Here is a 16,428-nt window from a genome sequence, read left to right on the forward strand (position 1 = left end):
GGTTCTGCTGTTTTTGGCTAATGATATAAACCCTAAACCCTGGGCTAAACGTGTTTCTCCTTTGAGATAAGCATTTTATCGTTCTGTTGTGTGTTCAGGTTTGGCTTTGATCGAATAGAACCAATTAATGGGACTGATCCAATCCAACAACAATCTGATCTCAGATTGAGAACCAAAACAGAAAAAATGGGTATTGCTTGAAAATCTCTATTAATTAATGAGAACACATAACAGATCGCTACAACCAGTAAAAGAACTCAGCAATCTGCATAACAAATCAAAGTAATGCACATAACCAAAGACTACAGACAACCTTTTGTCCTGTTTTCCGAAACAACATGTGATAAGGATTCATCCAGTTTTAAGTGCTTAAGACCATTAAGCATGACTACATTTGAATTTTACCGATGAGGTAAAACTAGGCAATGACTTGGAATGACTTGGATTCAGTCCGATGAACATAGATCTCTCCCGCGAACCCGACAACCCGAGCACAAACAGAGATTGCTCTTGCCCTAGAGAAACTCTGTTTTCTTCAGGTTCTTGTGTCCCTGTTAGGTTTCTTGAAGCTTTATCTCATACACCGCAGCCTAAACCTTTAGCTTCTGATCCTTTCATGATCCTTAGTCTCTTGCAAGTACACAAAAACATCCTGCAACAACAAACAAACAAACAAATCCATAAGAACACGTTACAAATTGTTGTTTCTGATTTTGTGAAATTGTTTTGGGACAGATCTATGGAAGACTTACTCCCATGGAACATCTCCAACGAGCATCCAGTCACCATCTTTGTCTTCATAAGTGGGCACAAAGTCTGAACCTTTATATCCTTCTCTCTCAAAATACTCTCCCACAGAGAATTTGAACATCACTTCTAAAGCTTTGAGCAATTCAGAGTATCCTTTGTAACAACTCGGATCTATTTTCCTCAAGTATGGTGCACCATCCATACTTACTTTCACATAGCTTCCTTGAACCTCATGATCAGTTTCATTCTTCTTTGTCTGAATGTTGTTCTTGATCCTGTAAGATCTAACTGGTGGCCATCCAACAATCTGAGCCCTGCAAAAGGAAGAAGCACTGTCAATAAGTTTTTTTCTTAACCAGATCCGATCCAGAGAATTTGTGTGTTTAAAACTCACTTTCGAGGAGGAGATGTTTCGGTTTTCCTCGTTGATGATTCAGTTTCATTCTCGGAACCACTTGGTAATGCTCTCTTGTTGCTGTTATTACAGCAAGAAACTGTCTCTTTTTCTTCACATACATTCTCTGTTCCTGGTAATCCAAGCCTCAGCTCAGTTTCCTTGAGGTTAATAAACTCATCCATATTAACTCTCTTCTGATTCTTCAAGAGTTGCAGGAGAAAAAAAGAAAAAGAAGAAAGATTTTGGTTATATTGCTTTGAGGAGTGGAGAGAGACAGAGAAGTTGATAATGATGTAGATGAAGATGAGGCTTCGTGGAAGCTGAGTGTTTTATAGAAGTTAAAAAGATAGATTGATAGAGAAGAAACTGTATTTTGAATTAAGGACAAAGGGAAAAAAAAGCTAAGCTTGTCGGTAGCAGTAACAGCAACTTTGAGGCAAAAGTGTGTCCCATCCTCTTGGGGACATTAATTAATTGGACATACACTTTCTCTTTCTCCCATCTGTCCAAAGCCAAAAACAAAAACAAAAATCTTTACATTTTTCTTCTCACTCTTTCAATAGAGACGGTCCAGACTGGAGATCAAATCTTTCATCCCCACCACATGTGGTGTGCCATATGCATATGTCTCCTCTCTCTATAGTGATCTTTTTTGGATATATGATACACTGACTTCAGAGATTTACTTATTTTTTCAATAACTCTATATATATGCAATTGTAGCTTGTATTCAGTAATTTTGGATCATGGGTATTGAGTTTCATTGGCTCTAGAACAAAAGTTTAAAACCTTTTTGATATTCTCTGCTTCAAGAACAGATACTTTGGGTGCTGAAGAGCCAAAAGCAGAGCCAACGTGACACAAATCTATCATCCTTCGGGTTTTGTTAAAGCTCACAACTTTTGTCTTTCTGTCTCTAAACTATTAACGATCATGATCACCACACACGTATATATCAATCTGAAACAAAACTGGGAGCATCACGACAAGACATTCAACTAGCTCAAGGCTTAGTTAATTGTCAGTTAACATCATAATGGGGTCTTGTAGTTTTGGTTTGGAAACTGAGATCTTCAACAGATTCTCGCTCTGTCTTTGTTCATGTTTACAGCGTGTGTTATATTGGTTGTATTCTACTTATATGGAGCTCCTATTGTAGATGTTACACGTTTTTGGTAGAACCTAATCGAATTCTAAGTTTGGTTCGATTTGTTGTTTTTTCATAGCCGAGGGTTTGCACTGTGCATGCATGGTTTTCGAAATTGAAGTCCTACTGCCAGCCCAAAGATTTACTACCATCTACCAATATTATATTTTTGTATTAGAACAAAAAAATTATGTAATTGAAGTAAGAGTATCGACTTCAAAATATTGACGAAAACACTTGAAAAGAAAATTCTAAATACAAAAGAAATTGATGAAAATTAGTGGTGATTACAAAATGCAAACCACAGTATACATGATACAGCACGCATTGATTTCGGTACGGTGTGAGAAACATTCTCTTCTTGGTTCACCTCATAAAGAAGATAATAAAGATTCTCTGTTTATGGCTAGAACTTCTCTGTTTATATTATATTAATTGTATTTTTAAATTAATATAAAAATCTAATTTATTGTATTTTGGACCAAAAGCACAGCTCATACAAATCTAAATTATATTAATTGTATTTTTAAATTTATGAATAGAACTTCTCTGTTTTTTTGCAATCAAGAAAAAAAAAAGAATAGAACTTTTCTGCATTCACTTTTTACTGGCCATCTAATTATCTAAACGAAACATTTAAATGCCTAAACTTAAAAGTAAAACAAAAGAGTACGTAATGTGAACAAACTTAAATTATGTGTATTTCCATATTATAGCCATAAATAATTAAAGACTTTTTTTAGGCATGAATATCCGCAAGCTTTTTGCTATTTAATAAGTTGCCATTTTCGCACTCATTTTATGCCGCTTTTTTTTTAATAGCCTACTTTGCAATTTAATTAATTAATCAAATACCAAAAACTCGTTATAAAAATGAAGTAGTCGAAAATTAAAAAGAGAACTTTAACAAGAAAATGTGTTACACTTATTTAACTTGTACTAAAAAATAAATGACAACTAGATATATCATGTGCTTAAAGCACGGGTCAACACTTTAAAAAAAATTTATAATATAATAATAAAAATTTAGTTTGAGATAATATTTATTTTAAATTGTTATGTAAAAATCTATTAGTCTATTTGAATACTAATTATTTTAGAATATTATATTATTTTATTTTTGACGTATTATTACAGTTTTATATTGTTTATTTGTTATATTTGCATCATATTATGTGAAATATAAAATAGTAATTTTAATGTTATAATTGTGAGTAAATAAAAAATATTAATTTATCATCTATATAAATTTAGTTTTACCATCTATACATTTTAAGGTTAGTTTCATATTTGTACTTTTCAATTAATATAGTAGAATGTAAAATTCGGTACAAAAAATTATCACAATAATATGATGAGAAAGAGTATACTTTTTTTTTTATCGTTAACGAAAACAGCTTCAAATCCTAATAAATTGCAATAGCCAAAGAAGTGAGTGATGATTGTGATGATACGTTCTATAATTGTATCTGCCGACATGATCATCATGAACGACATGTCACTCAAATATTTGCTTGCCCTACTAGAAAAGTAGAAGATCTCAAGCTACCACATCTTCAACCGTACACGTGTAAACAATCGTATAAAGATGCCACTAATGAAGATGCCTTTCAGTTTCAGCCGCGCTAATCAATTGTTTGTTTATAAAAAAACACTCTAAACCCGCGGCAAGTTTTTTAAGATTGTGGTTAAACTTAAAACCAAGACTGTGTTTAAAGCTCTTTTGATGATGATGATGATATGAGTAAGTTTTAGCAACACATATGATATACAGTACTAATTGCTTTGGTTTGGTCCAAAGTTTTGAAATCTTTTTTATTTAAGTTTTATAATCTCTCTGGTAGTAGTAATAATAATGCTATACGACATTCAACACGTTTCTTTTGTAATTGGACAAGAGTAATTAAATGGGCTGGGCCGCTACAATTTGGAATTTTATTTCTCTTTGACGGCGTTCTGGACCACTTTAATCCAACTTAACCACCTCTTTTTCCATTCTGTATATAAAGAAGTCAAACTTTACAATCTTCTTATCCACAAATAATTACTTTTATTTTTGCTCTAAGTTGGGTTCGTAAACCAACCTCGGGTTTCCTCATTAATTCGTGGGATCTGTTTCTTACTAATATTTATTTTTTGATATTTTGTTTAGGATAATTTCAAGCCAATCTTCAACTCTCTCGATATCTCAAAATGCGAGAAAAAAAAAAAAGTGTTTTGGTCTTTCCTTTATTTTAGAAAGAGTAAAATTCATATGTACATCTCATTTTTACAACATACTTTATATTGATTTTAGTTAAAAATAACAGAAATTGGAAACTGACGTTGATGGCAAAATTAGTATCCGACTCTGTTTATAGTATGATACTATACTGGTCTAGACTTTACACTTCAATAAACAAGCTACAAGTTTTGATAACAGGAACAGAATGAATACTCTCACTCATATCATTTCGATATTGTTCCACATTTATTTTTAATTTTGGACCAAAATATTAGTAAAAAGGTTATTTTATAACAGTATTTGAACTGAATTTAACACTTTTTTATTTGGGTCAACTGATTTTTTTTTTAACGTTTCTGTAAATTATTGCATGAAGATATATGTTATATTTTTGATAATTATTTTACCTTCAAAGATTATATCGGCCAAAGTATTTTATGAGTTACACATATTTTGCTTGTCAAAATATTTTGGAATTATTTGGACAAAGAGAATAAATATCTTTACCGGTCAAATGTAATCAATAAAGCGATCCCCCCCCCCCCCCCCCCCCCCCCAAATCTCTTATATGCTTAGCTAATCTCATTTCCACTATTTACCTAACTTATGGATTCTGCAAATCGTCTTTGATCTCACCGTTAAAGTTTTTGGGATCATCAACCAATATCAGATATCTTTAGATCCCAATATCTTTGATTACCATTTCACGACGATTACAAAAGAGTATATATATAAAAAAGGAAACAAATGCTAATTAATCTCTTTGAACAAATAAATACTAATTATTTAGTTATGTACATTATGTAATCTGTGGACCATCACCAAAAACGCGGAGATAACGAATATGAAAAAAATAAGATTTGTTTATTAATACAATTTGGGGTGTAATTAATCAATAAATTAACTACTTTTAGAAACATTAAGTAGAAAGTAGACATTCCAAGCAATGGTACTATGGTTAGCCCCCACCACGAGGCTATATTGTTAAGAGTTTTGTCCAACATATTGAATATATATCATGAGCGTGTATATAGAGGCGATTCTCACATTTTTACTTTTATAGAATATGTTAAAGTGAGTAGTTAATTAGATGTGTAAGAACATGAGAAAATTGTAACGTTTGCAATATATATCCCCACACATACGTAATTTGCACTTAGTAAAGATCAATTATCAATAGATCATCCCCGATCCGAATGAACTTCATAATGACAAACATATAGTGGTAATTAAGTATTATGGCATGTATATATATAGTATATACTAAAATAAAAGTTAATACTAGTATTCAATAAAAAAAATGTAGCTATACGTAAATACTTATTTATTAAACACGACTGATATAAATGGATATACATCGTCGGTCGAACATGTCAGAAGTCAGAACGGAGGAGAAGCAAACTCACCAGAGAAATAAATAATGCAACAAATGATAGCGGAAATGATTGCTTCAATATATACTAAGATTTTTGTTTTTTTCAGGTATAATAATATATATTTTAATAAAATATCAAAACTAACTATGACCAATAAATACACTTTAAAAACAAATACTCCCTCTGTTTCATATTAAGTGTCATTTTAGACTGATTATTTTGTTACAAAATAAGTGTCACTTTATATTTTCAATGTAAATGTTTGGTAAATTTTTCAATTTTATCCCTACTAATTTAATGTATACACCAATAGAAAAAAATTGATTAATATATTAATAAGGAGTAAAATAGAAAATTTAATGATTTTTGTAATATGTGTGAGAAACTCTAAAATGACACTTAATATGAAACAGAGGGAGTATGACTCAAACGAGAGTAAATTTATAAAACAGGGAACTGTACTGAAATATGCTTTTCTCTCAGGAACTTTCAGTTTTTTTTTTTGTTTGCTAAAGGAGCTCACCTATATTTTGAACTATAATAAGATCCTTAAAAAAATCATGAGATTATTAACATTATAATATGTATACATCACATAAATTTAAAATTTCAGCCAATTGGTTGTTTTCACCCATACTTATATAATAGTATACAAGTTAAATTTCTGATAATAGTTGCTTGTTTGTAGACTGTAGAGCAAATGTTGACGTAAAGTGTTTGAGTCTCACAAGAGTTGTGGCTTTCACACACAATCACAATTTACATTTTAGTCAATGTAAACTTATTATTTGGTGATTGACAAAAAAAAAAACTTATTATTTGGTTTTGTTGTTTCAGTTGCATGCATGCATATATTTTGGCTGCATTCCTTAAATGTGAGAAGTATATTCCAACAACTAATTTAAATGAGAAAGCTAAATATTTTAAAAAAATGGAAAATGGACAATAAAAAAAAAATATTGATCTTTGTGTGGTAGAAAGTTGAGAGTTGTGGCCATGTGTTGTCCATATGAAAAGTACACCTGGTCCTCGCACGTTCTTATCTTGCAAGTTAATTATTAACACATATATATACCTTTGAAAATAACTCATTAATTTCGACATTATCATTCATATAACAAAATACTTAGGACCTATATGTAGATCAAGTGAAAGCACATTATCAAAATTACACATAAAATTAAAATGGTCTCTATCATGACAAAGAAAAAGTGGTCTCCATTTATATGTATTCTTGTGATTATTAGTATACTGGATTTGGTTGCATTGGTTCAATTTGCATATATATGTACAATCCATCTATGTGTACGGGCGCTTTTTTTTGTTTGTAATCATGCAGGTTGGACCGAGATTTGATATCATTCACTGGTTTACAGTTATCATGTGAATTCCATAGTGATCAGTAGATATATTGACCGGATAAAGTAGATACACATTGATAAACACGACAAAATGATGTGATATATAAGACAAAGTGACCCAAAATTCGATTGAAAAAAATGGGGTACGTTGATTTGAAAACTCATGAGAGTTTTTTGGGATAGAAACAAAAGGAGAGAAAGGGGGTAAAGAGAAGGATGTAGACAAGGCAAAGAACAAAAGTAGGGTTTATGATGTTTTTGCGCCTCTGAATTTTATTTGATGTAACTTGTCCCGTTATCACCTCCATGTTTTTGTTCTTCTCGTTAATTTAATTTCTGGTTTTGGAATTTATGGTGATGTTATTGCACTCTCCTCTTTTGGATTCTGATGCCACTCATGTCCCCCGCTAAATTTACCTTAGGGTAGGAATATGTCTTTTTCTCTATTTAATTGTATTTCAAATTTATTGAATGTGCGTTTGTTATTATGGTTAGTACCATATTTGCTGTTATTAGAATGTGCCATAGTCGAAGTTTTCGCCTTTTTGATTATCTCTACTACTAAAAACCGATTATAATTTTTTTTTTTTTTTTTTCATATAGCCGATTATAAAAGATGTTTCCGCCCAAACAGTTTACTTGGCTTTTACGTATCGGATATTAATTTATTATATTTGCTTTTGAATAATATATTAGTTGATTAGGCCTACTATAGTAGTTAAACTTTAAAGTTACATATTCTCAATATCAGCAAATTAGGATTAGAGTAAGTCATATGAGGTTTAAAGTTATATTATCTCAATAGAAAAGGACACTATATATCCTTACACAGTTAATTAAAGTTAAAATTAGATGGTTTATATTTCCATTACAATTTATACACACTCTTACTCTTTAAAAAACACTTCAGCCTTCATGACACAACACTAATACTAATACAAATTTCAGACGCATTGTTATAATTTTTTTTTCTCCAATATTTAATATTATACTTTAATCTCAAAAACTGACGTACAACGTCAAATTCGTCAATAATGAATTTCCGAGAAAATTGTTACGTATTTTGTTTCTATTCGGCAAATTAATCCGTAAATAACTGGACACTAAATTTAACCACCACTTATATTCTTTGCTGCAAACTACGAAGTTTTTATAATGCTACATATATAGTCTTTCTTTTTTCAATTACAAACAATGGAGTAATGATGAATTTTTATAAGTGTCTAGATACACATTTCGTTTGTGTATGTGTTTATAGGTGAGTTTTTGATTAAAATATAGAAGATGTACCGTATGCTTTATTTTGTATTGGCATGAGAATAATTATATACAAGAGGGCTGCGCTTTTATTGTGGGATGAATAATTGAATCATGTGGATGTGATATGCATAATTGGAAGGTTCCGGCGAAGAATCTTACGGAAAAAGAAATCAAAATGAAAAATATACATAGTTAATAATTATATCTAGAAGTCAAAAAGGCATAATATAATTATACTAATAATAATGTACATATCTACTGATACACTCTCATATGATATGTCTGAAACCTCGCCACCCAAAAGAATCTCTCTATTTGTAAACTACATTACATTTGGAACTATACGAAAATAAGTATGTGATATTAAAAGAGTAGAATGGGTAGTTTTCCACATATAATAAAAAACAAATTAATCGTTCACATATATATATACAGGTTTGAGTCCATATGAGACACCATCATATGCAGTTTAATATCCTAGAAAATTATTACAGAATTATTTATAACTCTAAAACAAAAATTAAGACGGTTCTGTATGTAGCTACAATAAATCTTAAGAAAGATCCAATAACAGTAAATTGAATATTGATACAGGAAAAAAAACAGTAAATTGAATAAAGTGAGCAGTGATTAGTCTAAACTCGAGCAGGATGACTTCATCAAAGGGCTTAGATTCATCCACGTGTCAAAAACCTATTTAACCAAAGATCTCTTAAATACGACATACACATGCAGCTAACTCCTCGACAGAGATATAATACAGACTCATCTCTCACTTTGTATTATTTTAAAGAACCATTTTAATTTTCCATCTTCCTCATCACCTTCCAAAGAAGAAGAAGAAGACAGGCTAATAATGATAGGCAGTGTCGAGCTGAATCTGAGGGAGACTGAGCTGTGTCTAGGTCTTCCCGGTGGAGATACGGTGGCTTCCGTAACTGGAAACAAGAGAGGGTTCTCAGAGACGGTTGATCTGAAGCTGAATCTGAACAATGAGCCTGAAAATAAAGAAGGATCTACGACTCATGGCGTCGTGACTTTTGATTCTAAGGACAAGATCAGTTCTTGTCCCAAAGATCCAGCCAAGCCTCCTGCCAAGTACTTTGACTAATTTGTCCTTTTTTCTTTATTTTCCAATCTTCCTTTATTTATTTTTTTGGTTCTTTCTTTCTTTTAGATGATAACATCTTTATACGAGAGTTAAGCTTGATGAGCAATATGTTCCTCCAAGCTAACAATCTAACAAACTTTTGGTAAAGGTGGCTGCAGTGCAAATAAACAAAGAAAAAAAACTAAAATTTACATTAAAGATATGTTTTTTTCGTTTTTTTTTTCTCTTCTAAAATCGTCTAAAATCACAAATATTTTTCAATTATGTTTAACTCCATAGTCTCATATGTGAAAATCACGTCAAATTGATCTGGCGATAACTGACTTTAGTTTATATAAATAAAATCTTGATGAATAACATAACCGTTTTTCCTTTTTTTAAAAATAATATAGGGCACAAGTTGTGGGATGGCCACCGGTGAGATCATACCGGAAGAACGTAATGGTTTCGTGCCAAAAACCAAGCAGTGGCCCAGAGGCGGCAGCGTTCGTGAAGGTGTCAATGGACGGAGCACCGTACTTGAGGAAAGTCGACTTGAGGATGTATAAAAGTTACGACGAGCTCTCTAATGCTTTGTCCAACATGTTCAGCTCTTTTACCATGGGTACGTTTTATTTGTACATTTCTTTTACCATGCATCTTTAACTATATTAGTTAGTTGTTACTATATATAAAGAAAATAAAAATATGATTAGTTATTTCTAATTTTTTATGATGATAAGTCACATATAAAGTACCGGTATCAAGTAATATTTCATATGTTAGTCTCGTTTGAGGATGAATCGAAAAGCTCCAAAATTCTTTTAGTTAGTTAGCTGAATTAAAATGTATATTTGACATCTTGCACCCAATTTTTTTTTATCGAGGAAACTAAATAAGCTAAGATAATTTGTTTAGGAAAATATGGAGGAGAAGAAGGGATGATAGACTTTATGAATGAGAGGAAATTGATGGACTTAGTGAATAGTTGGGACTATGTTCCCTCTTATGAAGACAAAGACGGTGATTGGATGCTCGTCGGCGACGTTCCTTGGCCGTAAGTCTTCTTCAATTCTAGTTACGATTTAATTAAAGCTTAACTTATTCGTTTCATTTATTTTGTTTCCAATAATTAGTAACCATGTGGTCTAATTTATTGTTTATTAGAATGTTCGTTGATACATGCAAACGTTTACGTCTCATGAAGGGATCTGACGCAATTGGTCTCGGTATGTATTTTCGACCGATGCATTAATTTATATTCACACAATAGATACTATTGTAAAGGTTTTAATTTGCTGTCTATATAGATCGTTTATTATTTTCGCACAATATACCACTGTAAATAATTTATTTACTCCTTTATTGCTTACTAATTATAAAATATTTCAGCTCCGAGGGCAATGGAGAAGTGCAAGAGCAGAGCTTGAAGTCAAAAAGGTTATGTGGTAATGCTTATATATTTGAGTTATCACATTTATTGGTGTTAATTGTTTTTTGTTTTTGTTTTTTTTTTCTTACGATAAAATACATTGTTCAATTTCTTTTGATTGTCTGTGTTTTGATCTGGATTTTGTATGTAGATATAGTTTGTATGCTATTATGTGTAATGAACTTAAGTTAAATATTTGAGACATTTGTAATGGAAAATGTGTAATAATTTGAACATCTTATGTGTGTGGTTTTAAAATGTGTATATCCAATTAGTAAAATATGATTTTCATTCCACCCAGGAAACTTTATCCTCACATTACTTTTCTTTATTAATTACAATCTGTTTTCAGTATTTTCGGAATGCAAAAAAATATACATTTGGTTTCTACATGTCTTGAAACTAAGTAAAGATCATAGCGATCGAGTATGTGACCATAAAATAAACTTCCCCCAAGCATTGTTTCGAAGTCGGTATAATGACAATCTACATATGTTATTATCAAATCGAATATAATTAAAAAAAAAAAATGCATGGAAAGGATTCACTTTGATGGTATATTTTGATTTTTTCGTAATTAAAGTGATAATTGGCCTTGGTTGGAGGAATGAAAATAGAGAAAGAGGACCCATAGGGAAGAGAGGGAGCAATGCCATGTGCATCTTCATGGGTCTCTTCATTTCATTACCTTTGTTTATCATTTTCATTTCCCATTATATTAATTAGGAATGTTAACTTTTATACCAACTAAATTTATTTAAGATGTGTATCATAATTATACACAAACAGCCTCTCTACAATGAATATCTTAATGGAGCTAGAATATGTCTCTCTTAGCACATATTAATTAATTTGATGTCCAACGTTAAAAAGTATAAAGAATGATATATATATATATATATATGAAATAAAAGAAAATTGAGAATGTGAATACTAATAGATGGGGAAGCAGTAAGCACATGGAGAAGATGTTGAATCCCAAACGAACAAATCAAAGTTTTCATGAATGTATCGCTTCAACGTACATGCATGCATATATATAGAAAATATGTCTACAAGTGTATGTGTAAACACAAACATTGGACAATTAGTTACGTTGAAATGTTTTGAATTTCAGTATATTAATAATTATATTCATATATTTCTTGGATCAGGCAGAAGCATGTTCGATGGTTGATGGGGTCAATAATTAATTTGACAAGTTGATGCTCTAGAGGGTTCTTCACCAAACTAAAATTATCGAATAATACATTATTTAAGAATTGGATATAGAGAAACTTAAAAAAAATTAAAGAGAAATTAGAAATGGAGTAATAGTTTTCTATAGAAAATAAGCTTATGGAATTAATTAATAGATTTTCAGACAACAAATTTTAATTACAAAAGGTAGCAAAATTCTCTATAACATTTAGAAACTACGAAAGCTGCAGAAAATAATATCACTCACGAAAAAAGAAAATATTAGAAGATGAGGAAAATAATTATCTACACTTTTTAACATACAGTTTCTAACACATCGTATCATTAATTTTTTTTTTCTTAACACCAAAATTAACAAAACATAGATCATAGCTATTATTCAGAATGGTTACCAGAAAAATTACAAATCACTATTTAAATAGCCAAAATTTCATTTATAATTATTAAGCTGATTAGAAAAATAATAATTCTAGAATCATTTTATTAATTAAAGCAATATTACTTTTTAATATATTGGGCCTGAAATATTGGGCCTTTACAGCATAATAATATGTCACGGACATAACCTGTAGGAGCTTGGGCCTAAGATATTATAATCCAATTCTGATTCCTCGCCGGCCGTGGTGAAATCCATAGTTGCGCCGATTAATTTATTTCTCCAGCTCTCTCGGTAGAGATGAAAGAAGATCCGATTGTTTTCGATTCTTTCTTGCGGTATTGGTTCTTGGGAAGATATGATGAAACTTGGTTATGAGCCTGATTTTGTTACGCTGGTTAACGTATTCTGTCCTGGGAACAGAGTTTCATTAATTGTAATTGCAAAATAAGGTTTTGGACCTGTTTAATCGAATGCAAAACACTTACCCCAGGGTTTATTGTCGAGCAGGCAATGTTAACCTTGCTTGCTCGACATATTTTGACCAAAATGGTTTCTTGTGGTTATTGTACCTACTGATTAGGAGGACATACAACGTTTTTGCGATATACGGTCTATGCGATAATGGGAAACTAAAGAACGCATAAAGAGTTAAGTGGAAGCTGATGATATCATTACACATTAATATCATCATCTGCAGATTGTGGCATAACGAAGCTCAGAGGTTTGATGCCTAAATGTTAATGATCTTAGGATTATGTAAGAAAGGGTTTTGGCTTAAGATATTTCACTGTAGAATAGCAACGAACCGGATAGGATCGATCCTATTTCTAAACCGGTTTCAACATGATTAAATTTGTCATGAACAATGTTTTTTTTTAATGAACACAGAGGAAACAATGACAATTTACAAACATCAAAACCCTAAAATCACCAAATTCGTTATCAATCAGTGTCGATCAGATCCCACTGTAATCACCACGAGCGCCGTCGTTACCACCGCCGGCGGTAGAAAGCATCGGTCCATAAGGTGATTCCAGATCGTCACTCACAAGATCATCCGTTCCTCTTAGCGAAGCGTGTAGGATCAAAACCAGAACACCGAATCCAACGGTTGTGAGAGCTCTGAGCCATACTCCTGTTGTGACTAACGATCCGATAGTAAGACCAATGAGAAGAACCGCCACGACGCCGTCGTCAATGGTTAATCCGAAGATCGAGAGAGGCTCCTCGCGAGCGAAATAGAGGAAGAACCAAGCTAAACCGACGGCGACGAATGCGAGTATGGCGATGGGACGTGTGATTAGAGTTATAGCTAGAAGGATAGAGAGAATGATACTGTAGTTGATGCGGAAGTGAGTAAGGTTTTGAGTCAGGCGAGTTGTGGCATCGGCGATGGAGGAAGGGAAGCTGAAGGCGGATAGATCGAGGAAATCACCCCATGGACGAGCCGCACCGGTGATCGATTGTGGTGTTTCCTTGATTCCGGAGATCACTTGATTTGCCATTGTTAGATTAAGATTGATCTCTCTCCTTGATTTCAGAAACCCTAGAATTTCTCAGCAACGAAGAAGAGGAGACCTTTTTGTTAAGAGATGGTAACTCAAGTCAAAAGTGGTTAAGTAGAGAGACTTACATTGGGAAAAGGGCAAGCCCAATTAAAGAAAGCCCATTTAAGAGCACAGTATTGTATTAGTGAACCAGTAAGCCGGAAATAGGCCAGCCCAATTTAAGAAAGCCCATTTAAGACCACAAGGTTGTATTAGTGAACCAGTAAACCATGTACAAAGATAAATTCTCTCTTTTGCACATTCAATTAGAGATCATTTAGCTTAGTTTTCAGTTTTCAATTTTTCGTTTATAATGCAACAACAAAAATATATCGCCTTATTAACAGGATACTAGCAAGAAAATTGTAAGCGTAAAATTATACCAATTGATCAAAACCAAAGTAAAAAATCAAAACTATATTCAACAGACAACAAACATAACAAAACTCCATTGATTTCAATTCTTGGTCACATAAAATGAAAACGCAAAAGCTAGAGTTGTTGATGAAATATCTAATAGTCTCATTTATAAAGCATCAAAGACAACAAGGATCCACATACTTAGCGAAAGCAAAAGTAAAGACCATCATATAACGAGCAACAAACACATTCCACAGTATAATAATAAGCTCTTCACTTAAGAGGAATGAATCTGGAAGAGTGGGTAGCACCAACACCAGGCCTACCGTGCTTGACTGGCTTGTATGAGATAGAGAACTCAGCCAGGTAGTGACCAATCATCTCAGGCTTGATCTCGACTTGGTTGAATGTCTTACCATTGTAGACACCAATGATGCTTCCAATCATCTCAGGGACAATGATCATGTTCCTCAGGTGGGTCCTCACTGGTTCTGGCTTCTCACCTTGTGGTGCCTCCCTTTTCTATTAATCAACCAGAAAAAACAACGAGTTTGTAATCAGACACTTGACCAATGTTTTAGCTGATAGTGTCAAGGTATATACAGTATGCAACACACATAAGTAGAGAGATGAAGCTCAACTCCAGAGACAGGATCGACAAAATTTAGTAATTGATGCAGAAACTATTCATACTCAACACTCAGTATAATCCAACAAGAACTAAGTTATAAATTTCAGTAAAGACATAGACTAGCATTTAACTCCATAATCTGAAAGGTATCACCAATGTACAGAACAAGACATCATAACAGTCCACATTTCACTCATTAAAACTTAAACAAACTTAAGACAGCACAAACAGACTACCGAAACATTGGTTAACAAAACTAGATTCAACTAGCTACCAGTTACACAAAGCCATGAGAACAGAATCGAATCACTGAAAGCAAACGTAACACCATCCAACAAGCCTACTTGACTACAGTACAAGAAAGGGCAAAAATGAAATGTTTACCGCTGTCCTGAGCTTCTTAATCAGAGCCATTGGCTTCCTCGTCAAACCTCTGGAGAACCTAAGAAAATGAAAACACAATTTGCAAACAGAAAATGTCAGAACTACAAATCTCCAAACTCTGAAAAACGGAGACTAGTCTAGGGTTTTAAAAAGGCATTTTTCTTTACCTTCTACGAATACGAGAAGGGAAGAGCTTGACAAGTTCATCAGTAGACATATCAAGAAGAGCATCAAGATCAACTCCTCTGAAGGCAAACTTCTTAAACGTCCTCTTCTTTGGCACTTCAACAGCAGCAACCTCTTGTTCAACATCCGCCTAACAGATTTTTTCACCATTTGAGAGATAGTTTCAGCAATCCGGGAAAAATGTAAACAGAGAAGACTGAGAGAAATGAGATTGAAGAACTCACCATGATTAGATCTATGCAAATGGATAAAAACCCTAAAAACGGCTAAGCTTGGAAACTGTTGGCTGCTGTGAGGACTTTGCAAGAGAGAAATAGAAGAAAAATGTTCGACTAAAAGTATTTATAGTGGACACTTGAGAAACCCTAGTCTTTAAGACTTCTTATTTTGTTTTTAGGGTCTGTATTATTATTTGTTTCAATAACAACCCTGAATCGTTCTAAAAATTATTTATTTAACCCTATGTAATACAAATGAACCATTAGAAATTAAGGACTTTGATTGGAACATTGGATAATATATGATATGATGTCTAATAAGTTTAAGAAGTTTTCCTTAACTGAGTACCATATTTGTTTACATCAGATTATGAGTAAAAAAATAAAAAATTTAACTTGTGACAAAAATAGTTGTTTATAGATGATACATTATTTGGCTTGTAGATTCAATTTCTAGGTGTTTGGATCAAACCATATAAGCTAGAG

The 16,428-nt window shown here is 32.5% G+C and overlaps 3 protein-coding genes and 1 pseudogene across 4 annotated transcripts; 1 reads left to right on the plus strand and 3 right to left on the minus strand.

Moving 5' to 3' along the window:
• Window positions 1-193: 193 nt before the first annotated feature.
• Window positions 194-1,699, minus strand: LOC104754556 (auxin-responsive protein IAA3). The gene is made up of 3 exons (XM_010476772.3): window positions 1,145-1,699; window positions 753-1,064; window positions 194-652 (listed from the first exon to the last, which is right to left on the minus strand). The coding sequence occupies exons 1-3, from the start codon at window positions 1,327-1,329 to the stop codon at window positions 577-579; spliced, it is 573 nt and encodes a 190-aa protein (XP_010475074.1). The 5' UTR covers window positions 1,330-1,699; the 3' UTR covers window positions 194-576.
• A 7,546-nt stretch (window positions 1,700-9,245) lies between these two features.
• LOC104754557 (auxin-responsive protein IAA17-like) lies at window positions 9,246-11,295 on the plus strand. The gene is made up of 5 exons (XM_010476773.3): window positions 9,246-9,613; window positions 10,019-10,230; window positions 10,524-10,662; window positions 10,773-10,834; window positions 10,998-11,295. The coding sequence occupies exons 1-5, from the start codon at window positions 9,372-9,374 to the stop codon at window positions 11,033-11,035; spliced, it is 693 nt and encodes a 230-aa protein (XP_010475075.1). The 5' UTR covers window positions 9,246-9,371; the 3' UTR covers window positions 11,036-11,295.
• A 2,088-nt stretch (window positions 11,296-13,383) lies between these two features.
• LOC104754559 (PRA1 family protein D pseudogene) lies at window positions 13,384-14,455 on the minus strand (annotated as a pseudogene). The gene has a single exon (XR_015585682.1). The product of XR_015585682.1 is annotated as a PRA1 family protein D pseudogene (transcript).
• A 141-nt stretch (window positions 14,456-14,596) lies between these two features.
• Window positions 14,597-16,102, minus strand: LOC104754560 (small ribosomal subunit protein uS19u). The gene is made up of 4 exons (XM_010476775.3): window positions 15,949-16,102; window positions 15,706-15,854; window positions 15,539-15,596; window positions 14,597-15,045 (listed from the first exon to the last, which is right to left on the minus strand). The coding sequence occupies exons 1-4, from the start codon at window positions 15,949-15,951 to the stop codon at window positions 14,797-14,799; spliced, it is 459 nt and encodes a 152-aa protein (XP_010475077.1). The 5' UTR covers window positions 15,952-16,102; the 3' UTR covers window positions 14,597-14,796.
• Window positions 16,103-16,428: the final 326 nt, after the last annotated feature.

Source organism: Camelina sativa, chromosome 17, assembly GCF_030686135.1.
Source record: "Camelina sativa cultivar CO46 ecotype springtype chromosome 17, ASM3068613v1".
Lineage (NCBI taxonomy): Eukaryota > Viridiplantae > Streptophyta > Magnoliopsida > Brassicales > Brassicaceae > Camelina > Camelina sativa.